A 25,158-nucleotide genomic window follows, 5' to 3' on the forward strand; every position below is an offset into this window, starting at 1 on the left:
ATTTCTCCCTTGAAGTCCCTCATGAAGGTCATGAGTTCGTTCCTTGTGATGGGAGCAGACCCATCAGTCGGCTGCTGCCGAACAGGCGGTGCGCCTGCTGGCTCACTTCCAGTTTGAAGATTTTTCCGTTCCCTCCTTTCGGTATGACGGGTACGTCGGGCCCTTAGGGTCCCGTCTGAAGCTGTGTGAGCTTCAACTTCAAATTCATTCTCAGTATCGTGGTCCGACTGAACTAGAGGGTCGTCCAGGGGATGTCTCTCTTCAGGAGCCGGTACAAATGTGGATGCCATCTCAGAAGTACTCTCCCCACAGACGGCGCCAAAATGTTTCGGGGTTTTCTGATGTCCTGCGGGAGAGTTACAATTCCGAGACTGGAACCGGACGCCTGTACCTGCAAAACAAACGGACGCTCCGGATGATTGGAGATCCGCCTCCGACGGTCAAGTTAGTACTTGATTAAGGAGTAATTAATGCGGAAATTAAAGTGATTGGGTCTCTCTAGGTGAGAGAGTTTAATGTGTGTAATCTGCGTAATCTCTCTTAATGAGGATTAAGGGAGGTATTTATAACATCGGGAAATGTGCCAATCTAGGTTTAGGTTAACCTTGGGCTGATTGGGCTTCCCACGGAAGTTGGGCCTAGGTGACCGGTTATCCCAGGTGTCATGGGAAGGACACGTGTCGTGTCGTAATTGGTCCAGAGTGGACGGATCATTGCTTGACACGTGGCAGGCTCCTATTGGCCCATGTGACGGACACATGGCGGAACCTGATTGGTCCACTTGTCAGATGGTGATTGGTGGGGAAAAATCCCCTAATCAACAGGGATAATCCTGGTGATTACTTTAGTATATAGGTATGGATTAGTAACAAATGTGTGGCCCGAGCGATGCCCCGGGCTGATAATTATGTTCGATTGTTTTATAGTTAGTGTGTGGTTCGGGCGTTGCCTGTTACTGTTTTATTTATTTAATATTATTTTCTAATGTTGTGAAACACAAATAAATTATATATATATATATATATATATATATATATATATATATATATATATATATATATATATATATATATAACCTTTAATTTACTTCATAAATGAAAGGAACGTATAATGTTAATTATGTGAAATTTAATACATTAATCAAAGTTAATTGAGATGGTAAATATGTAACCTTTATGTGTTAGAGGTTACGGGTTCGAATCTAGCTCAAAACATATATACTTTGAAAAGTGCCATGTGGCACTGTTCTTTTGAATGGAACGTCTTTTAATATATAATATAGATATAGATGTAACAAATATAACAGAGAATCAGTAATTTATTTATTAAATTTAGTTTTCCATAAAAATAATTTAAGGGGCCATTTGGTTCGCATTAATAATCAAAGGGAATGAGATTCCATGGGAATCATTCCCTTTGTTGTTGTTTCCTTTTTTCCATTTCTATCAATCCCTTTCCCCTTTGATTACCCAAAAACCTTCTACTCCCATTCCCCACCCCCTAGCCTTTCCTATTCCCTTTCCCCAACCACCACCATACCCACATCAGCCACCCTTACCCACTTCTTGCCGGAACGTCGCCGCCCCTCACCAGAACCTCGTCGCCCCTCCTCTCACTCGAAAATCATTCCCTCACCCATGCATAACCCTCCCTCTCCACTTAGATCCGTCGGCCGCCTCTTCCCCACCCTTCGCCACACCTCTCCTCCCTTCGTCGGCCATCCTCACTCTCAAAACCCACCATCAAAAACCTGAAAAACCTAAAAAAATTCCATCTCCCTCACTGTAAAACGGTCGGCCGACCCTCCCCCACCATCAAAACCCTAGGCGCTAGGGTTTCGAGGGTAGGGGAGGGCTGGCCGATGGGTTTTACGGGGAGTGAGACTAGATTGTAGGGTTTTTCTGGGCTAAGGGAGGCTTTTTGGGGGAGGGATGAGCTGCGCTGGGCCGGCAAGGGTGGGGGAGTGCTAGCGTAGGGCGGCGAATGGTGGGAGAGGTGTGGTGAGTGGTTTGGTGGATGGATGGTGGCTGGAAATGTGGAAAGTTAATGAATTAGGTGGTTGTGTGGTGGTGGGACTAGTGAAATTTTTTTTCCCCTTTCTTATTAAAACAAACAACATAGCAAATATAAGATATTTTTATCCCATTTTTTTCTTTTCCCTTTGTTTATTCTATTCCGATTACCCCTTGCGAATTAAACAACCCCTAAATATAGTAAAAGTAGTATTATTTAAAATAAAAATTACTTTCATTTCAACAAAAATAAGTGATGAGAACAGGCAAAAAGACAACAAGCCAATACTAATTAAAAAATGCTGTCGGTGAACAAAACTGTTAACATGTCCAAATCTGAACGAACAAGACCAACAAACACTGAAATCACAATTACACGCACTCTCTTGTTCCAAGCTAATCATCTGCTGCACAATTTCACTGCTCACTTGCTCTTGCTGTCCGACCACAATGGCATCCTTCAACAACACCACTTTCCTGCTCTTTCTGTTTCTAGCCATTGTCTTAATTAACCACCAAGTTAGATCTGATGGTAAATTTTTCTTTCTCAAACATGCCTTTTTAGTTTATTTATCTTCTGCTTTTGTGACTCCCTTTAATGGGTTAGCTCTTGCTTTCTGTGTTTTTTCATTACTTGATTCTTTTTTCAGATCTGACTTTGAATTGCTGTTTGATCTTGCTTACTGATCTTATATGCTACATCCTTAATAATTTAGTTGTCGCATTGCTAGTTCAAATTATACTATCGTGGTGCCTGTTATATCGAATTTATGGAGAGAGTAGGTAAAAATATAATATTTTTTCTGGGTTAATTTTAATGAATTTGCAGAATTGCGCTTTGCTAAATGTATTTATATATCTTAAAGTTTTTGATCTAATAAGACTAGAAGGTGTTACAAAATGTGTAATCATTAGTCATTACTAGTGAAAAAAATAAAATATCCATTGTTTTAAAAAATGTATGTAGTATTAAAAATGTATAGTATTAGAGTTTGTTTCAGAGATTGCCATTAAACGCCAGGGGAGAGTGCATCAGTATCCTGATTCGAAATCAGGAGCGGCGCACAATAGGGCATATTTGTGAATGACTGAGTCTTTCTTCACATTGGTGTATGCCTGTATGGTGAAACTAGGATTAGCTATGTAGGGGTTACATTTGTTGAGTTTTGGATGATATGGTTGAATCATCTGTAAAATTTAGTCTTGTACAAGAGTTTACATTTCTGGAGTTGGATGGAATAGCCTTATCTAAATTGGCATTTGTACAAACTCTACAAAGAATATGTGGAAAGCTTGGCATATAGAAGCTGCCCTGGGTTTTGTTAGTAGCTCATAACCATGATTGTGTAGTGCGAATGCAACCTGGTGGAAAAACTTGTGTAAAAATTGCATTCACTCCTGACTCAAACGAAACACTATTGTGGTGGACTGGCGGTAGATACTAAGTCGTTTTAGTACAACATATAGTCCAGTCTCACTAAGAGTATTCAGATTTACACATCTGCTCCTATGGTTTTATATTAAGCAAAGAAATTAGCAATCAAAAGCATTCTATCCAGTGTGGTGAGCCAGGTGGCGTACATTCTAACAGAGCTGAGTGTGTATGCGCTTGGACTGTCTTACTGGTATATAAACCTACATTTTCAGCATGAGTCACCTTTTTTGGGTTTAATTGCATAAATTGTGCGACTTCAAATTCATGATTGCTTGTTGATATTTATGTTTAAACAGCCAAACAAAGCTTAAAGATATTCTTGCTCAATTGATATTGTTATCTGCGCCATTATCAAATTCGATCAAGTAGTTGTACTATTGCTCAACTACATGGTCTGCATCCTGATAATGATGTGTATATGCTTTCCGTTGGCTAATGATCTTCTTTACTTCAGATGAGGAAGACAGTCTTCTCCAAGGCATCAACAAGTATCGAACATCGTTGAACTTAACAGCCTTCACAAAGAATGACAATGCAGAATGTCTTGCTGAACAAATGGCTGACCAATTCAAGAATCAACCCTGTACAAACAGCACAGGGTCCAACACTGTTCCAGGCACGGAGAACCAGTTTCCCAACTACCCAGACTTTCTAGCCCATTGCCATTTAAACATCAGCAACACCGCCGATGGCATGATAATGCCTGCTTGTGTACCAAACTTGGATCCAACCCTCGTGCTTTGGAATTTTACAAAGTCCCAGTATTCAGGTAGCTTAAACGATACCAAGTATACAGGAGCTGGTATTGCTTCGGAGGGTAATTGGATTGTTGTTGTTCTTACCACTAATTCTTCAGAAGGCAGCTTTGAAACTTACAAGGCTGCCGGTTTCATTTCTAGACCCAGTCACCTTTTCTACATGATTGTGTTTTTGGTGGTTTGTTTCTTTTTGTTGTAAGTTAAATCGGATGGTTATACCATTTTATCATTCATTTTATTTTTAAATCCTCTCTTGAAACAGTTCTGTCAAATGAAAATGTGAATTTGAATACATCATGTACCTCATTTGTTGAAAAATTCAAATGTTACCTCATGTTACTTGAAGACCTTTCAGTAATGAAGAACAGAATTTTGTTAAAGCTTCTTTCTTTCTTTTTTCATTACTGTCTAGTGGCAAACATTTACTCCCACATCCATGGATATCGATACCTTGAGCTAGGTTGAATGTTCTTAACATTAGACCGACTACATAAGCATATATCCCTGGGATATGGTCGTGTAAATGTTTTCTGTCATAACTATAGATGCTAAGTGTTGTAATTAGCTAAACTATATTTTGGTGAGAGATTAAGAACTTTGAGCCAGGGTAATTGTTCATAAGTAACTCACACCTTAAGATTATTAGGTTTGGTGGTTGGTCTTGCACCTTTGAAGTCACTAATAGACATGATCTCTTCTGCATTATTGACAAATCCTTCTAAGCCTCATAGCCTAAAGAGTCTTCGTTATATACACAATAATTCCACCTGAAATAATTTTACTGATTGCATCATAGAACTCAAGTACTTTTCCATTTCGCATTAGTTGTCAATAGGTATCTTTTCAGAGCAAGCATCATGACCCAATTAGTCTTTGTGATCTTCTCTTTAATCATCAGAAGCAGGGCAGAGCTCAAAACAGTCTTCAAAATTTGGGCATGTAAACCCTTGTAAAACCCAAGAATTCCTTCATTTTTCCAGATGTTACAGAATATCCTTGAGATAGTTTTACTGGCTTTCTTTTGTGCATATGGAAGCTTTTCTTCCTCTATCTCCGCTGCCTGAATCACAACCTTACACCTGCACAAGATTAATGTATCACATCAAATTAATTTTTAATCCAAATTACAACAATCATGACTATATGCTTACTTTTATAAAAGGAAAGTATTCTTGTATCTGTTAATGTAGCAACCAAAGAGGGGAAACAAAGAATATACCAACCTAATAGCCGGATAAGTCAAGCAGGTGGCAATAGTCTTGGAGAGAGCCCCCAACAAAAAGGCAGTAGAAGCAGAGAGAGCGTGTGGGGATGAGTCGGAATTTTTGTTTTTGGTTATCAGGAGTTTGTTTTTGAGCTGGTCAAAAACAGTGTACTGCAAATACAGAAGAAATCAGCTCTATTAGCAGTCGATTAGAAATATATGCCTGCCAAAATAAACATCTGCAACATAACAAGCATCAAACCAGGAGTTGGAATTACACACCTGAATAGGTGGATTCGCAGTCAATAGGAGAGAGATGCCAAGGCCATCAAAAGCACCACTCCAATTCCCTTCAGTAAGGGTCTTCCAGAACCCTTTTGCCTTTCCAAACTCGCTAGTTTGCATCTTGGATGATGCTGTATCCAAAGGCTGTCAACTCAAAGTACAGCATGGGCATGAGAGATGAGACTATATTCCTAGCAAGCTTCAAATTAACACTTCATTTGCTTAAGAAATACAGACACACTGCCCATGATAAAACATAATTGAAACTTATTGTGCCAAGAACTTCACACTAGGTATTTATCGTATCTAATTAAAATGTATCTTACATTATAAGTCAAAGTCAATGATTAAAATACATCTACTAAGTTGTTCCACAAAGATTTTATGAATATATTGAAAGCAATTACTTCGGATCAAGTAAAAATGTTCTTGAGTTAACTTCATTGTACATTTTCATAATATAGATTTTTATTTGATAATTTAAAATATTTATAATCTAAGTTGTACATGGCAAGCGTGCTAGCCAAAGTAAAGGAAATTTTTTTGAAACAGAAGAAGTAATATTTCCCCCTTTACCTCTCTCCATCTCAAGAGCCTTATTTTTATATCCATCTTACACGGAACTTTTGCTTCTTTTCAATTTTCTAAAGTTGAAATCACACACACACACACACAACCAAAAAAAAAAAAAAAATACAGCAACAAGTTGATAATTTTACTAATAGAAAGACATGTCATTAGAGTTATTTTCACGAAAAAACAAAAATAAAGAGCTTCAGTCAGGATTTTCAAGTGTGTGAAACTCAAGTAGTTGGCAACTTACAACATGTAACCGAGATATATCCCTGAAATATTCAGAGTTAGTATTAACAAGAGATATAAGAGCAACTAACAACCTGTGTAATGACGACAGTTAAAGCCCCAGCGGCAGCAGCGACAATCAAATTTGCTTTTGTGCCCATAGACTTGAGATTACTTTTCTTCAGGTAAAGCCTCTTTAAAAAGCTGTACCCATAAAAATAAATAAACTGTTGTATAACAGATTGGAAGTTCTTTGTCCCTAAACCCTGATATAATGAAAGAACTTGACCATTACGAATAGCTTCCCATAATACATCGGAAAGGTGCCTGCAAAATACAACAACATGCGTAAATTTTTGGAGGGCAGCATAATATAAGCAAAGGAGAAATGGGCCATTATGCCAGCATCAAAAGGCAATGTAATGAACTTATTTTCAGAATGCAATAGGACAACAAATAATCCTGTAAAGGTCTTGCAAAAGGATGTATATTGTGGTGCTTGTGTTGAGCAAGTTGCAGAATAAAATGCATGATAAAATGTTTCAAGAAAGATCAAACATTGTACAAAAAGTTCAAAGAGATGTAATTTTCTTGGGGGGGGGGGGGTCTCAATCTGCAGAATTCAATATTCTGGATTTCTACGCCTATCAATGGTCGAAGTGCAAATTGAGTTCGTAAAGGTACAGATACAAATTTGACCGAGCACAATACACCTATCTCATTTTATACTGCTATGGCCACTGACGATGCTACTCCTTCTAAAGTAACTACCATAATAATACCACCAATATTAACACCACTACCACTCCTACTCTTGCTAGTACCATTGGTACTGTTCTTAATACCAACACTACCACTGCTACGCTTGTAAAAACGGTATGTCTTTCAGTAGTAGCCTAGTAGGTGACATACCTTCTAAGTTTTGAGCTGGCAGAACGATTCTGTTCAGTAGTATAAGTAGTTTATACTCCTATTGTTCCTGCTTTCACTAACATATTAAACCCCGGCTTCTACTAATATGTTAAATAAAAACAAGGTCTTTACATAGCTACATGTCTTTTTACAACTTTTATAAGCTAAAATTTAATTCATAATCATTAAGTAACCATAACACTCCAATACAAAGCCTTACGCTTTGTTTGGATAGCAAAGGAAGGAAAGGAAGGGGAGGGGGAAAGGAGGAAGGGAAGGGAAAAGAAAAGAAGGGGGAGGTGAGCTCCATTTCCCTCCAAATCTCTCCAATTTTAGAGGGATTATGCTTATTAAAGAGAGAGGGAAATGGATTCCTCCCTCTCCTTCCACCAATCCTTTACCCAAACAAGAGAATTTGTCCCCCTCCCTTTTTCTTCCATTTCTTTCTATCCGAACAAAGTGTAGATCTGAAAATGATAATATTGGCTAAAAAAGTTAAGAACCATGAGTCAACAGCTTGAATCCTTCTTCTCCACCCAATTTTGTCCAATACTCCAATGCAATATGATCTCAAAGACCTAACTTTTTCATTGCTTTTAATTACCCCATTCCATCCAGGTCATCCTAGGTGTAACTTTACTCTTTCAATATCTTCGTCATCCTAACTTTTAATTTCTACAATATGCTCTTCATGTTACATACTCCCTCCATTTCTTAATAATCGCAAAAGTAGGGTGGGCACAAAGTTATAGAAAAATCATAGGGTAGGGTCAAAAATATAAATTTTATAATATTAAATATAGTTTTTTTTTTGAAGAAATAATATTAAGTATAGTTAGTAGGGATATATTTAATTATAAATAAGAAAGAAAAAAAAAGTAGTGTGTGTGGGGTTGGTAGGAGAAAGAAATAATAAAATATTAGTGAGTCCTTACCAAATAAGGAAGTGTTGCAATTATTATAAAACGGATGAAAAAAGAAAGTGTTGCGATTATTACGAAATGGATGGAGTACAATTTTGATAAAACACCACATTCAATTATCATTCATTTTATCCTCAATAATTGGTACCATACCGTGAATTCTATCTCTTCTCAATTGTTCAAAAACATTGTACATCACCTTTGATTTTGAAATTAGCACTAGAGTTCACTTCCTCCAGTTTTCGGCCTTTTTGTTGATTTTTCATAACTTGTTGAAGAGGTATGACTGTTCAACATCAGCCTAAGACATTTTCACACATCAATAGGAACTTTATTTGTTCTAACACCTTTCTGTAATTTCATCCGGAACCTTATTCGATCTAACACCTTTCTTCATTTCATCCTGAACCTTATTCAATCTAACACCTTTCTTTAATTTCATCCTCTTTCTTCTCCATCCCGTAACTCGAACTTTTTGCACGCGGTCTTTACATTTTTCTTGACTAGGTAGAAATCTATAATTGCCATCTCTCGCTCAAAATAAATGCAACAATTTCACTTAGCACTCTTGATAAAATAAAGGGAATAAAGGAGTGCAAACACACCATAAACTAGTGTGAGCACAAGCAAAAGATGCAAAAATTACTCGAAAGAGAAATGTTATACTATTTTGAGACGTACAAAAAGTGGAATCTTTACACTTACTTTACACAGCCTTGAAAAGTCTAGCGAAGCATAACTGTAGGCTCTGTTACATGGACTCGGGTACCCATGTCCAACATGGGTATGTATCCAAGCGTCCGACTCGACTATTTTGTGAAAAAAATCCATGGTTTGAACCAAAAGTGAAGTGTCCAAGTGTTATACCTATGCCCGAGTGTCGAGGGTCCGACATGGGTACTTGAGGTGAAATGAAGAGTCCATGTAACATAGACTACAGGTCTAAACACTCCTCTTGATCTCATGAACATTATTAACCTTTTAGTCTCTTACTCAAAGTTTGAACTTTTTAGATCAAATCATCAAAGAACAATAAAAACCTTTCAATAATATTGAGTAATACAAATCAAAATGGCTCATTGATATGCAATAATTGCATTAAGCATGTAGCTAATGAGCCATTGTGTTTGCGGTTACAAGAGTAACATTGTCCACATCCAAATCCCCTTACCACAATAAGAATTGAAGTTTTGTTAGCAACATTAGAGCAATCAAATAGACATCCCCACCAACCTTAAGCTCTTCCAAAGATCCAAGAATCAACACCAAAATCCTCAATCATTCTCATTTTTCTTTTCAGACTATTGTTCATACTCATAGCTCCAAATTCCCAAAGTTTAAGACATGTGATTATCGTTCATCATCCTGTTTTCTAAAGTTACAATGTTTTTCGATAATTAAAATTTGGTAGTGCTCAGTAGTTGAAAAGTTTATTTTCTTTTATTATTATTTTATAGCTTGGGTTATGCCATAACAGAAGTTAAACCAAACAAATTTTTACTCAAGGACAATCAAACCTTTCCCAAATTATCAAGGCTCACTTGACTCAAGAGTCTATAACATCCCAAGCCCTCCCAAATGTTGCCCAGGGTCAGAGCAGCATTATCGCAAGAAAATGTCCTCTACTTTTATCATCTTGCATGCCCCTTTTCTCTATACCTTCTCTCTATGTCCCATAACATCCAACCCCTATCTAGTTTGTTTACCATGACATCTTATACCTACAATCAGCAATCAAATTTAGGAAAGTGCAACGGAAGGTGGAGGGAAGAAGTTGCTAGTGCTGGTAAGTCAGCAAGATGCAGGTGGATGGAGTTGAAGAATTAAGAGGTATGGAATAGTCAACATCTAAAAAATTAAAAAGACTATGATAAGCAATGCGTACTAGTTTGTCAATGGCTAATAATTAACAAATGGAATATTCTCAAAATAAACTAAAGCATATACATTACACATAAAATTTGACAGCTTATAATTTTGGGGCAATGATACATTTGAAACAAGCAGGCAAATACAATTTAAAAAAACAAAAAAAAAACAAAAAAGACCCTAAGAATATTGAATATTGCAAGGACTTTGAAACCTTTGACCAGTTCAAGAATCACCGCGACAAATGAAGAAATCATAATGTAATGCTAGTTAAATCCTTCCGGTTTCCCGACATCATCACAATACAGCAGTCCCGAAAACACTTCCTAAACCATTAGCTCCTTTCAAATCTCGACTTACTAACCTTGTGTGACTGTCACTCCACAGACCACTAACCTTATTGACCTCGATCGCATTGATATTGAATCGAAAGGGAAATTTAGACCATAAGCAATGCATTATACCAATCAGCAAACTAGAGCACTATTCTAAAACTCCAGTTCATCTAGTTGCTCATTCTAAACTTTTCATGAAAATTAATAAATAATCATGAAAAAGAAACATGCAATCACAATTGATTAAAATTTCCAATTTATTCTAATGAATCTACCTTTTCAAACAAAGGTAGAACTTTTCTACATATGAACATGATCTATAATACTTCGTAAAAGAAATATTTCGTAAAAGCCTAGATCTCCAAAACGACACAAAAATCTGAACAGTTATATACACTAACAATACAACTTATGCAAGTTTTATATCTTCAATCAGAAGAAATATGAGCAAAACAGCAAAAATTAAACCAATATTAAATGCCCAAATTCAATACTTGTAAATAATAAATTTTATACACATACATTCATGATTCTTAATCACAAAAAAAAAACACAATTATTAAGACCAGAGAGTCAAAAATCAAAGCTTTAACATAAAATTAACAAATAAATTTCAACATCATCTCAAGAACTCCCATAAAATCAAAATCCATCAAAATTAAAAATTTAAAAAAAAAAAAAGTGGGGCCCATCAAAGAGAGAGAAAATTATAAACCTGTATCTTTGCTGATGATGAGAACGAGCTTCAGCTTGATACTTAGTTTTACAAGTATCTAAAGGGTACAAGACGGTGGTGCTAACAAGAGCTCCAATGGCTCCAGAAGTCGCCTCTGTTAATGATTCAAAATATAAAGCCATTGATATAATTATAATATTCTCAAACTATATAATTTTGATGTGATTATTAGTCTGAAAACTAAGACTCACGAAAGATATGAAGCAAACCTAATTCTATACAGAAAATTCACCAAAAATTCAGCAATAAGCAATATTATTATGAATGTATGATTAAACTATATATAATTCGAAGATTACAACCCTATAATCTTCCCTATATTTATAAGCTAGACTCAAAGACTAAGTTTAAACCTATTCAAATTAGAAGTCTAATCCTAACTGCATTAGAAATCCTTTTTGACCTAGAAAACAAGGAAGTCCGAAATTTTGAACTTCAATCCCTAATTCGGATATGCATAACTAACTAAGTTTAATTCAACTTAGATTAGGTTATTCAATCCATCTAAATCTCTAACTACTCTAAATATAAAACTTGCCTAAGATAAGCAAACTCAAACTTGCACTCCAAGCACCTAATTGACGCCTAACTAGACGCAACTCCCTAAAACAAGTCCTAATCAATTTAGGAACTTATTTAGCTAAAACAAGTCCTAATCCAAATAGGAACCCTAAATGCTTAAAATAAGAAAAACCCTTTCAAATGAAAGGTAAAAACTTGTAAGCAAACTCTAGAAAATAAACTAAGTAAAGACTCCACGAATTCAGCTAAACTAAGGAAGGCTACAAGGCAAACCGTAGCCTTACTTTGATGACCCATGAAGTGACCATACATTGCGTGATTTGAGTCCAAATTGAGGGCTAAAGTTTCTTCATGTTGACTTAGCAAATCTTCCAAGTTCGTCCTCGTATCATCCTCCTCTTCTTCGAAGGAATTTGTCCTCAAATCTTCAAGTTCCTCATCCGGAATGTACTTAGCCAAATCTCCAACATTGAAAGTGGCACTTACACCATACTCTCCCGTCAGTTCAAGCTTGTATGCATTATCATTGATCTTCTCCATGATCTTGAAAGGTCTTTCACTCCTAGGCATCAACTTGTTCTTGCGTTTACCCGAAAATCTTTCTTTTCGTAGATGCAACCAAACCAAGTCGCCCACCTTGAAGACTTGTTGCTTCCTATGCTTATTGATCCTTGCTTTGTACATGTCATTAACTTTCTCTATTCTTGCACAAATTTGAGCATGTAACTTGAGCATTTATTTAAGCTTAGATTCGGCATCCTTGTGTACTAGCTCGCCTTTTGGTAATGGAACAAAATCGATGGGCAATTTCGGATTCACTCCATAAACTACTTCAAAAGGACTATGATTAGTAGCATAAGTATATGATCTATTATAAGCAAATTCCGCATGGGCTAACTTTATATCCCAATCCTTTTGTGTCTTGCTTACTAATCCACACAAAAGTGCACCAAGAGTTCTATTTGTTACCTCGGTTTGTCCATTCGTTTGTGGGTGATAAGAAGTACTAAAGAGTAGTTTAGTACCTATGAATTTCCATAAAGACTTCCAAAAGAAACTCATGAACTTTGTATCACGATCACTCACAATGGTATTCGGAACTCCATGCAATCTAACAATCTCCTTGAAGTAAAGCTACGCAACTTTCATAGCATCATCCACCTTGTGGCAAGGAATAAAGTGTGCCATCTTAGAAAAACGATCCACCACAACTATGATGGAATCCTTCCTCTTTGTGTTCTCGGCAACCCTACAATAAAATCCATAGAAACGTCTTCCCATGGTGCATTAGGAATAGGCAAGGGTGTATACAAGCCTTGATGAAAAGTAGCCTTCGCCTTTTGACAAGTTGCGCATCTAGCTATCACTAGTTGTATGTCCGCAAGCATCTTAGGCCAATAGAAGTGCTCTTGAAACATATCAAGGTCTTTTTAATGCCAAAGTGACCAGCAATCCCTCCTCCATGAGCCTCTCTAACAACTAGCTCTCGGATTGAACACTTAGGAAGACAAAGTCGATTTCCTTTGAAAAGAAAACCATCTTGCAACAAGTAGGAACCTACGACCCCCTTTGAACAATCATCAAATATTGTAGCAAAGTCATCATCTCCTTTGTAGTACTCTTTAATCAATTCAAAACCAAGCAATTTGCTATTAAGAATACCTAGCAAAGAATACCTTCTTGAAAGCGCATCCGCCACTACATTAGTTTTCCCTTCTTTGTACTTAGAAGAAAAATTGAATGATTGTAAGAACTCAACCCACGTAACATGCCTTGGATTAAGCTTTTGTTGCCCATGTATATACTTTAAAGATTCATGATCGGAATGCAATACAAAGTGGTTAGGTCTCAAGTAATGACTCCAATGATCTAAAGCCCTAACAATTGCATAGAATTCTTTATCATAGGTGGAATAATTCAAACGAGCCTCATTTAATTTCTCACTAAAGTGGGCTATGGGTCGTTATTCCCTTGCAACAAAACAGCCCCAATCCCCACTCCACTTGCGTCGGTTTCTACCTCAAAAGGTTGTGAAAAATCCGGCAAGGCAAGTATAGGTGCTTCACATAGCTTCTTCTTAATCAACTCAAACGCTCCTTGGGCTTCTTTAGTCCACTCGAATTTTCCCCTTTCTTTCTTCAAAAATTCGGTCTTGGGTGCTACAACACTAGAAAAGTTCTTCACAAATCTTCTATATAAAGAAGCTAAACCATGAAAAGATCTAACCTCACTAGCTTTAGTAGGACTAGGCCAAGTTATAATGGCTTCCACCTTAGACTTGTCAACCGAAACTCCATCTTTAGACATACATAGCCAAGAAAAGTAACACTAGGCACCAAGAAATAACACTTCTTAAGCTTAGCATAGAGTTTCTTTTCCCTTAACACTTCAAACACACTTCTCATATGCGTTAGATGATCATGTAAATTTTTCAAATATATCAAGATATCATCTAAGTAAACAACAACAAACTTTCCAAGAAAAGGTTTGAGTACCTCATGCATCAATCTCATGAACGTGCTAGGTGCATTAGTAAGACCGAAAGGCATCACTAACCATTTGTACAACCCTAGCTTCGTTTTCAAGGCGGTCTTCCACTCGTCTCCTTCTCTCATTCTTATTTGATGATAGCCAATCATAAGATCAATCTTAGAAAATATTCGCGAGCCATGTAACTCATCAAGCAAATCATCTAATCTTGGAATAGGAAAACGATATTTGATGGTGATGTTATTCACGCTTCTAATATCAATGCACATTCGCCAACTCCCATCCTTCTTTGGAACAAGCAACGTAGGAACGACACATGGACTCATGCTCTCTCTCACGTAGCCTCTAGACACGAGCTCTTCAATTTCCCTTTGCATATCTTTAGTCTCTTCCGGATTGCTTCTATATGCTGCCTTATTTGGTAATGGTGCTCCCGGAATTAGGTCAATTTGATGCTCAATCCCACGAATAGGTGGTAATCCCGGAGGTAACTCCTTAGGGAATACATCCTTGAATTCGGCCAAGACTTCTTCTAGCTCAATCGGCCTCTTCTCTTGCTTGTCTTGATCAATTCGGAACTTATTAGCAACAAGTACATAGACCATGCTATTATTTCTAATCTCTTTCTGCATCTTTTTCTCACTAATTAAGTAAGAACTCTTCAAATTGGAGGAGTTGTAAACCGGCGTGTTGCTAATCAATGGTTTCAATGCAACCAGTTTTTCTTTTCCTTTTCTAACAACATACACATCAGTCCTTCCATCAAATTTAACAAATCTATCATATTGCCAAGGACAGCCTAATAGTATATGACATGCATCCATAGGACAAACATCACACAAAACTTTATCATGAAATTTGCCAATAGAAAAGGATATTAGCGCTTGCTTGTTGACCTTGACATCACTTGTGTTGTTAAGCCAATGAAGCTTGTATGGATGTGGATGCTCGGTGATTGGCCACTCTAATTTATCAATCAAGATCGTAGACACCACATTAGTGCAACTTCCCGTGTCTATGATTACATCACACAATCTATCCTTCACTTTGCACCTTGTATGAAAGATCTTCTCTCTTTGATCACCCTCCATAGGTGTAGGTTTCGAATGTAGTGTTCTCCTTAGGACCAAACTTTGACCATTGGATTCGACCTCTACTTCTTCCAAGGGCTCCTCCTCCTCTTCTTCAAAGTTTTCTTGATCCTTTTCAACATCACTACCTTGCTCACACAAAGCCTTTTCTTGTTCCCACTCTTGAGCCGTCATGACTCATTTAGAAGGAAAATCACAACACTATTACATTTAAAACACTTCCTAGCTTCCACAAACTTCTTGTTAGGTTCGAATTTAGGTTTAGAATCTTTGAAAATTGAACTAAAACTACCCTTTTCCACGTTAGTCTTTTCAAAAGGTTTTGAGAACCCTTATGTAAACGATTTAGTGTATGAGCTTTTCTTCGATTTTAATTGCTTTTAAACTTTAATAGCTACTTTACACACATCTTCAAAAGACCAATATTGTTGTAACTCAACTTTTTCAGAAATATTGTCATTCAAACCCGAAATAAAACGAGCAATCTTATGTTCAACAATTGCTTCTAAATCACATAGCATGCGTGCATAACTTTTCAAATTCAACAATATAATTCTCAACGGTTATAGAATTTTGTTAAAAAGTTTGCATCATAAGATAAACATCTTGAACATAATCATTAGGAACGAACCTCTTTCTTAAGTGTTTCTTGAATTGTCCCCAAGTTGAGATTTTAGAACGCCCTTCTCTATGCCTTTTTTTCTTTAGATTATCATACCAAAGACTAGCATAGCCCGTGAGTTTTAATTCGGCAATCTTACACTTCTTTCTCTCATTATACCCCTTGTATTCAAAGAGTGTTTCGGCTATCCTAACCCATTCAAAGTACTTCTCTGGTTCACTCAATCCCCCATTGAATTCGGGAAGGTCTAACCTAAGGTCATCCTTTGGTTTCTCCCTTCTCCTAGGTTTAGGTGATTCGTCACTTGAGGAATGATCCTTACGTGACCTCCTAGGGTTTCTCCATGGGTATTCTTCTTCACTAGAACTAGAACTATGATTAGAACCCCTCGTTGAAGAAGATCTATCAAGCCTATCAAGTCTTTCAACACTTCATCTAATCTTGAAGTTAAATCGTTGATTTATTTTTCTCTCCTAAGTTCGTGTGCTTGTTCTAGGGTCAAGCCCCTTGGAACTCTTGGAAATTCTTCTTCAATCATGATTCCTACACAAACCAAGTTAATTCATGCAAAAATCTTGAAATAAAGAACAATTCTTGAACCAATCTTGAAGCAAACAAAAACCGGACTCCCAACCCGTATTCCAGTGCAACAACACCAAAAGTTTAAGGCTGTACAGAGTTCGTTACTTATCCAAATTCTACGAAATTTTAGGTGAAGATAGCCAGACGTTTTTAGAGTCTAATGCAAAACGAATCACTCAAAAATTCCAAGCCAAACGTTCCCATTTTAAATTCTGCTGAACCTGTGCTCTGATACCAAGATGATGTGATTATTAGTCCGAAAACTAAGACTCACGAAAGATATGAATCAAACCTAATTCTATACAGAAAATTCACCAAGAATTAAGTAAGAAACTTAGATTAATTAATCAGGAATCCACCCAACTAATCAACCTAGATGATTGTTTTAACTAAAACAAACAAAACAACAAATTGGAATCCACCAATCAAGAATTTAAGTAATCCAACTTAAACAAAAGCAATATTATTATGAATGTATGATTAAACTATGTATAATTCGAAGATTACAACCCTATATTTATAAGCTAGACTCAAAGACTAAGTTTAAACCTATTCAAATTAGAAGTCTAATCCTAATTGAATTAGAAATCCTTTTTGACCTAGAAAACAAGGAAGTCCGAAATTTTGAACTTCAATCCCTAATTCGGACATGCATAACTAACTAAGTTTAATTCAACTTAGATTAGGTTATTCAATCCATCTAAAACTCTAACTACTCTAAATATAAAACTTGCCTAAGATAAGCAAACTCAAACTTGCACTCCAAGCTCCTTATTGACGCCTAACTAGACGCAACTCCCTAAAACAAGTCCTAATCAATTTGGGAACTTATTTAGCTAAAACAAGTCCTAATCCAAATAGGAACCCTAAATGCTTAAAACAAGAAAAACCCTTTCAAGTGAAAGGTAAAAACTTGTAAGCAAACTCTAGAAAATAAACTAAGTAAAGACTCCACGAATTCAGCTAAACTAAGGAAGGCTACAAGGCAAACCGTAGCCTTACTTTGATGACCCATGAAGTGACCATACATTGCGTGATTTGAGTCCAAATTGAGGGCTAAAGTTTCTTCATGTTGACATAGAAAATCTTCCAAGTTCGTCCTCGTATCAAATTTATCCCAGATTTATTTGAAATCTACGAGGATTGAAGAAGAAGAATTAACCCCAAAAAACCCAATTATTGGAAGATTGGGGAGGTTTGTATGATATATGATTTTTGTTCGGTGAAGAATAGTAAATAAATTGTCATCAATATTGTACGAGTAGTAATTTAGAACATATTGTGAGTTTAATACCCACCTACCCTGTTCTTCTCATTAACTTTGGTTTGGATTTGGATTTTTTTTTTTTTTTTAAAAATTTGTGGGTCCTTAATTTTTTGGCATGGGAGATGGCTGATGCACATCTTTTAGATATTTTAGGCTTGGATGCTGGCTAGTCGAGGTTGCCAAAGGGCTTGATGGCTGGTCTAGATAGCCAAAGGGTCGTTATTTGTTAATATCGTTTTTACGCACAAATAAAGATGGCAATGGGCTGCTCCGCCGATATTAATGCTCGGCACTTGCTAAAGACAGTCCGACCCGGTATTGTTAGGGCTAGGTCTTGTGTCGGGCCAAAGCCTAGTATTTTGTGATGTGGGATCAACTTTGATACCAACTGTCACAGTCCGAGTATTTGATACCTAGTCCGTACGGCGCACACTCGTCTATGGGTGACGAAGGTGCAAGCCAAGTATTCAAGTGTATTATAGCAAGGAAAATCCAAGCATTAACAAGCTGTTTCACAAGGCCAAAAAGGAAAGTGCAATAGTCACATATTTTCAAATCATTCCTACATATTTTGACCATAGGGCTACAAAGAATCACATTCATAAATATTACAAGGATAAACAAATAAATCATGCTGCTAATATTGAGTTTAGGACATGTTGAGGGGGCATTAGCCGTCCACTGATCTCTTCTGCATTATTGACAAATCCTTCTAAGCATCACAACCTAAAGAAGTCTTCGTTATATACACAATAATTCCATCTGAAATAATTTTACTGATTGCACAATAGAACTCAAGTACTTTTCAATTTCGCATTAGTTGTCAATAGGTATCTTTCCAGAGCAAGCATCATGACCCAAGTAGTCTTTGTGATCTTCTCCTTAATCATCAGAAGCTATATTAAAATTATTCATCAATTAACAAATTACGTAAAATAATTTATTTTGTTAAAATTTTATTATGTATATAAGTTAATCCATTATGAAAGTAGTGCATAGGTTTTGAAAGTTAAAGTAGGTAATAAGATATGTCATATTATATAAACAAACTATATTAAAATTATTCATTAATTAACAAATTATGTAAAATTACATGTTTACTAGATGAAAGCCCGTGACAATAATATGATATCTTTCGCAAAATAATAATTGTAAATATGATATTTCATTGATTACATATTAAGATAGAATCTTTTATGTGAAAAGATAAATTTTTTTTTATTCGTTGTTTTTTACACTTGAAATTAAACTCTCAAATTTATATATCATTTTGTATATGTCTTGTGATATCTTGATCTTTGAGAGATTATTATTAGTTTTTTTATTGCGTTATAAGTTTTTTTTTTTAACTTTTTATGAAAAAACAAATTATTAATTGGATATTTGAACCATTAATTTTATAAGATGATTTTTATTTTTGTAATAGTTTAAATTCTAATATTCCACGATTTTTAATACATAAAATCAAAAAACTATAATTTTTGTAATTAGATCATACTCATAATATATTTGATTAATTTGCTACTGTTTTTGTTAGGGATAATTTTTTATTAAATTTATTTAATTTATTCCCCTAATAAATATTTTTTGATACGAACATTAAAAAAAATATAGATAAACATATGAACAAAACATATATACTATTTATGTTCCTTTTCGATAGAATCACCAACTTTGTTCACACTCAAATCTCTTCCATCTAATAAAAGTGGATAAATAGAACATGTTAGCAAAAAAAAATTATCCAAAATTAATCTTTATAGTCTCATAAAATAAATCAATATATTTAATCATAAAATTAATTAATGAAACTAAAAAGGTTTATTGAAAAACTTAATAAATGTAAACGATTTATAAAGATATAATACCTCCTTCCAATGGGAACATCAAGCGAGAAACTCGTACTTTGATTTTATTTCCAATCATTTTACTCGAATTTAATTCTATGACTAAATTAGATTTCCATGTAAAAATAAAATTTAGTAAAAAAAACATAAATATATAATCATTAAGTATCCCAAATAAACACAATGTAAGCAAAATCACACATATACACTTAAACATGGATTTGAAAAATTAAGCTAAGAATTACCCAGCCATTGATAACCTACTAAAACTGACACAAAATTCAATTGATTTGGTTTTATAGTGATATGAAATTTTATTGGTGTCGTATGATGCGTCAATTTATAATGGTATTTAATTATAATTAATGAATGGTTATTTCCTATCATAAATACTATCAAAATTTATCTTATAATGGTAGATATATAAATTCTATATCTAAAGATGATTTTTTCTAAAAGATAATTTATAGTTTTTTAAATAAATTAAATCCTAATAAATCACTATTCGTTGTTTTTACTTATGTGGCAAATTCTTAAATCTCATTCGTCACTTTTGTTTAGGTGGCAAGTGAATTTTTTAATTCTAAAATAAAATAGAAATCTAATTTTTAATTGGTCGAAAACATACCTTTGCTTATGTGGCGCTCCGAATGCTCTCCAAAAATGCCTACTTTATTTATATATATTAGATTATATTGACACATAATTATATGTATTAATTTTCTAAGGGTTTATAACAGAATTATTAACAAAAATCATTGCCATTGTTTCAGGAATTACTTACTAGCACTATTATGAGAAGTTACAATGCTATAAAAAAGAGTTTTTAGAATTATAAAATGCATTTATTTTCAATTTATAAATATAAACCACCATTGACTAGTATAATGCATGTGAAAAATTATTAAAGTTATTCTCATATGCATTTAGAAAAGTTAAGCGTGTTATATAATCAAAACTAAATGGGCTGGCCAACATTACTCCAAGCTATGATATAGGCATCGTTGTTTTAATTGGTTACTAATCCCCTCCATTTTAGCTATCTTTGTTTTCTTTTTGACAATTATTTTAGGTTGAATTAACGTTTATATTTGTTATATATTACTATATTAAATTGAGTTGTTAACATGTTTTATTATTTTGTTAAACAAAGGAGTGTCATTACGTGACATGAGTAGGTTAATCATATTTGATGATAGTTATTACCATGATAAGTTATACTTAGAACCGTTAAGCGTGCTATATAGGGGTGAGCAAACCGGGTACCCGGGCAAAATTTTATGATCTGGACCCGGAATTGGTTGGGACTGGGTCCTAAAATTTGGAACCGGAATTGAAACTGGTATAACTGGGTCCTAAAATTTAGGATTAGAATTGGTTCCACCGGGTACCGGTTCCGATTCCGGGTACCCACTTATATATATAAGTGTTGAAATATAATACAAATCATAATATTTTTTTGGTTTATTTTTACTTTTAACGTTTAATACTTATATTTTTATATACATTAAGCTATTTTAATTATATTAAATATTAATATATTTTTTTTATTCTATTAATTAGTTACGTTCAACATAATTTTGTTTTTTTAAATATTTTTTGTACAATATATGTTGGGTAACCGGTATAGTAGAGCGGAGAGAAAAATCTAGAAGTTTTAAGGTTTTGTTTGATAGTGGGTTGAGAGTTTGTAATTGGGCTTATAAATTAAAATGGGCCGTAGATAAATCTTTAGTTTCTTAAAAACACAAACAATCCACATATTATATCATATACAACCGGGTACCTAGTGGGTACCAGGTCTAAAATTTTAGGATTTGGAACCGGAACCAGCTACAACCAGGTCCGAAATTTTGGACCCGGTCCCGGAACCGGTGATACCAGTTCTGGGTCTGGACCCGACGGGTCCTAACCGGTTCCGGGTCCGATACCGGGTACCCTGTATCTTTGCTCACCCCTAGTACTGTATAAGGAACTAAGAATTTTTTTTTAGTTTTACTATCCATTTTTATATGTCTCCTTTTCACTTTAACTAAAATAGCTTTGATTGCTATGGTATGAAGTGTGAATAATTCTAGAATGGGGCTTCATGTTATTTTAGATATGAAGGTTCATAGACTTACTTTGAGAGGTCTGACGTTAAAGCATGCTTCAAGTTTTACGACGATAAAAAGTCTGTAGTAATGGACTAGGAGTTACTTTGCCAGCCTGTTTCTCAAGGATGTAATTTTGCCACCACGAAACAAATAGGAGTAAATGGTAATAGGTTAAAAAAAACAGGGCAATGTGTGTTAGTTCATCAATTTATTAAGCTATGTTAACCCACCGAGCGTCCGTTTACTCTCACTTCAATTCTGCAATAGTGGAGGTCGAGGAAATCAATGGAGGATGGAAAATTTACTAGTAAACAACAAATACTTATCCTTTGGGTTTGATTATTTCCTTAATTTCTACTTCCTCTGGTTTTTTTTATACTTGCAATACACCTGTGTTGCAAAGGAAGAAGTATTTTGGTAGGGTTTTTCGTTAAATTTGATAGCGAAGTTGCCAGAAATTGTGGTATTGAGGTTGGGGTTTGTTGTGGTTTTAGAGATGATGGTGTTTGTTGAGGTGCTAAGTCAAACCCACCATTGTTGTTGAGAAAGGAATAAGGAAGAAGTGAGGAAGAAGAATGACGAAGAAGTTAAATTAAAAAATAATAAAAGCATTAGAGCTTTTGGTGAGTAAACAACAAAAATACTACTCGTATAAAATAATGATAATTGTGGCTATATTTACATTTTTTCCCATTAGAGAAACATCTCAGGGTTTTATATTAAGAAATTAAGGCTAGCTTGAAATAAATATATAGTACGAAATTACTAATTATAAGTTTACAAACATATCCTCACAAAAACTTCTCCTTCTACCTATTCATTAATGGAATTATTCTCACTCCTAATACTTTCCCCCTTTGGAAATAGAAGGGTTTTGTGGTTTTTGTTAGCCGAATAAGTAATTTTAGAGGTACTGTATATATGTATGCACTAGACGAAAAAGGTTAAAAGGCACCGGTTTAAACCCTCCCTTTGGCACCGGTTTTGAACCGTTGGGTATTTGAGGGATGCCAAATCCATGAAAATTTGGCACCGGTTCAAAACCGGTGCCAACTAAAGCATTTAGCACCAGTTAACCGGTGCTAACTACATGATTTGGCACCGGTTCACCGATGCCAACTACATGCTTTGGCACCGGTTAACCGGTGCCAACTACTATGGCGCGAATTTATTTTTTTTATTTTCAATACTATTGGCACCGGTTATTAGCATGAACCGGTGCCTTTAACTGCGTTTGTTTTTTTTTTTTTCCGGCAATAATATAAAATAATATTAATACTAATAAATATAATAATAATGAGATCATGTACATCTTGCATTAATTCTACCATTAGGATATTATAGTAACAATAATTAATAATAATAATTATTATTATAATATTAATAATAATAATAATTATTATTATAATTAATAATAATAATTGAAATAATAACACTACATAAATATTGATAACAATCCGAAAATATAATACTAATTAGAAAAAAGTGTCATAATTACAAACAATATTAATCAGTAATGTAGTACACAAGTTCAAACAGAAATGATATTTACAAATTAAATGTGATGAAGGACGCCAACATGTCCCGAACTTCATTAAGTTCTTCGCTCGTGAACGGACGTCCCGTTTGTCCCTTGCAAAACTTGGAATAAACAAAACGTAAGTTAGGAGTGAATTACTTAGGTTATATATGCATGTAAAAATACATTTACAAGTAAGGCCTATTTGACTACTATGATGCCTATTTCTTACATTTCCTGTCAAGTGAACTCATACTTACTCATAACATGTCATTATCACTTAGTTATAGGCTTCTAATACTTGAAATTACAAGAAAAGAGCAATTTAGGGATTTTAGGACGCATTTTCAACCAAAATGGCCCAAGTAAGGCCTATTTGATTACTATGATGTCTATTTCCTACACTTATTGTCAAGTGAACTCATAATTACTCATAACATGTCATTATCACTTATTTATAGGTGGCTAAGGTTTGAAATTACAAGAAAAGAGCAATTTAAGGGTTTTAGGACGCATTTTCAACCAAAATGGCCTAAGTATTGTCAAGTGAACTCATACTTACTCATAACATGTCATTATCACTTATTTATAGGTGGATAAGGCTTGAAATTACAAGAAAAGAGCAATTTAAGGGTTTTAGGACGCATTTTCAACCAAAATGGCTCAAGTAAGGCCTATTTGACTACTATGATGCATATTTCCTACATTTCTTGTCAAGTAAACTCATACTTACTAATAACATGTCATTATTACTTATTTATAGGTGACTAAGGCTTGAAATTACAAGAAAATAACACTTTAGGGGTTTTAGGACGCATTTTCAACCAAGATGGCACAAGTAAGGCGTATTTGACTACTACGATGCCTATTTCCTACATTTCTTGTCAAGTGAACTCATAATTACTTATAACATGTCATTATCACTTAGTTATAGGCTTCTAATACTTGAAATTACAAGAAAAGAGCAATTTAAGGGTTTTAGGACGTATTTTCAACCAAAATGGCTCAAGTAAGGCCTATTTGACTACTATGATGCCTATTTCCTACATTTCTTTTCAAGTGAACTCATACTTACTCATAACATGTCATTATTACTTTTTTATAGGTGGCTAAGGCTTAAAATTACAAGAAAATAGCACTTTAGGGGTTTTAGGACGCATTTTCAACCAAAATGGCCCAAGTAAGGCCTATTTGACTACTATGATGCCTATTTCCTACATTTATTCTCAAGTGAACTCATACTTACTCATAACATGTCATTATCACTTAGTTATAGGCTTCTAATACTTGAAATTACAAGCAAAGAGCAATTTAGGGGTTTTAGGACGCATTTTCAACCAAAATGGCTCAAGTAAGGCCTATTTGACTACTATGATGCCTATTTCCTATATTTCTTGTCAAGTGAACTCATACTTACTCTTAACATGTCATATTACTTATTTATAGGTGGCTAAGGCTGTAAATTACAAGAAAAGAGCAATTTAGGGGTTTTAGGACGCATTTTCAACCAAAATGGCCCAAGTAAGGCCTATTTAACAACTATGATGCCTATTTCCTACATTCTTATCAAGTGAACTCATACTTACTCATAACATGTCATTATCACTTAGTTATAGGCTGCTAATTCTTGAAATTACAAGAAAAGAGCAATTTAAGGGTTTTAGATGCATTTTCATCCAAAATGCCCCAAGTAAGGCCAATTTGACTCCTATGATGCCTATTGCCTACATTTCTTGTCAAGTGAACTCATACTTACTCATAACATGTCATTATTACTTAGTTATAGACTGTTATTGCTTGAAATTATAAGAAAAGAGCAATTTATGGATTTTAGAACGCATTTTCAACCTAA

At 34.9% G+C, this 25,158-nt stretch overlaps 2 protein-coding genes across 2 annotated transcripts; one reads left to right on the top strand and one right to left on the bottom strand.

Moving 5' to 3' along the window:
* The first annotated feature begins 2,332 nt into the window (after positions 1-2,332).
* LOC110716011 (uncharacterized GPI-anchored protein At3g06035-like) lies at positions 2,333-4,585 on the top strand. Its single transcript, XM_021894644.1, has 2 exons — positions 2,333-2,544; positions 3,902-4,585. Exons 1-2 carry the CDS (start codon positions 2,463-2,465, stop codon positions 4,402-4,404), a joined length of 585 nt encoding a protein of 194 aa, XP_021750336.1. The 5' UTR covers positions 2,333-2,462; the 3' UTR covers positions 4,405-4,585.
* A 231-nt stretch (positions 4,586-4,816) lies between these two features.
* Positions 4,817-11,835, bottom strand: LOC110716010 (peroxisomal adenine nucleotide carrier 1-like). The gene is made up of 5 exons (XM_021894643.1): positions 11,250-11,835; positions 6,591-6,822; positions 5,692-5,838; positions 5,429-5,580; positions 4,817-5,284 (listed from the first exon to the last, which is right to left on the bottom strand). Exons 1-5 carry the CDS (start codon positions 11,390-11,392, stop codon positions 5,005-5,007), a joined length of 954 nt encoding a protein of 317 aa, XP_021750335.1. The 5' UTR covers positions 11,393-11,835; the 3' UTR covers positions 4,817-5,004.
* Positions 11,836-25,158: the final 13,323 nt, after the last annotated feature.

Source organism: Chenopodium quinoa, unplaced genomic scaffold (assembly GCF_001683475.1).
Source record: "Chenopodium quinoa cultivar QQ74 unplaced genomic scaffold, ASM168347v1, whole genome shotgun sequence".
Lineage (NCBI taxonomy): Eukaryota > Viridiplantae > Streptophyta > Magnoliopsida > Caryophyllales > Amaranthaceae > Chenopodium > Chenopodium quinoa.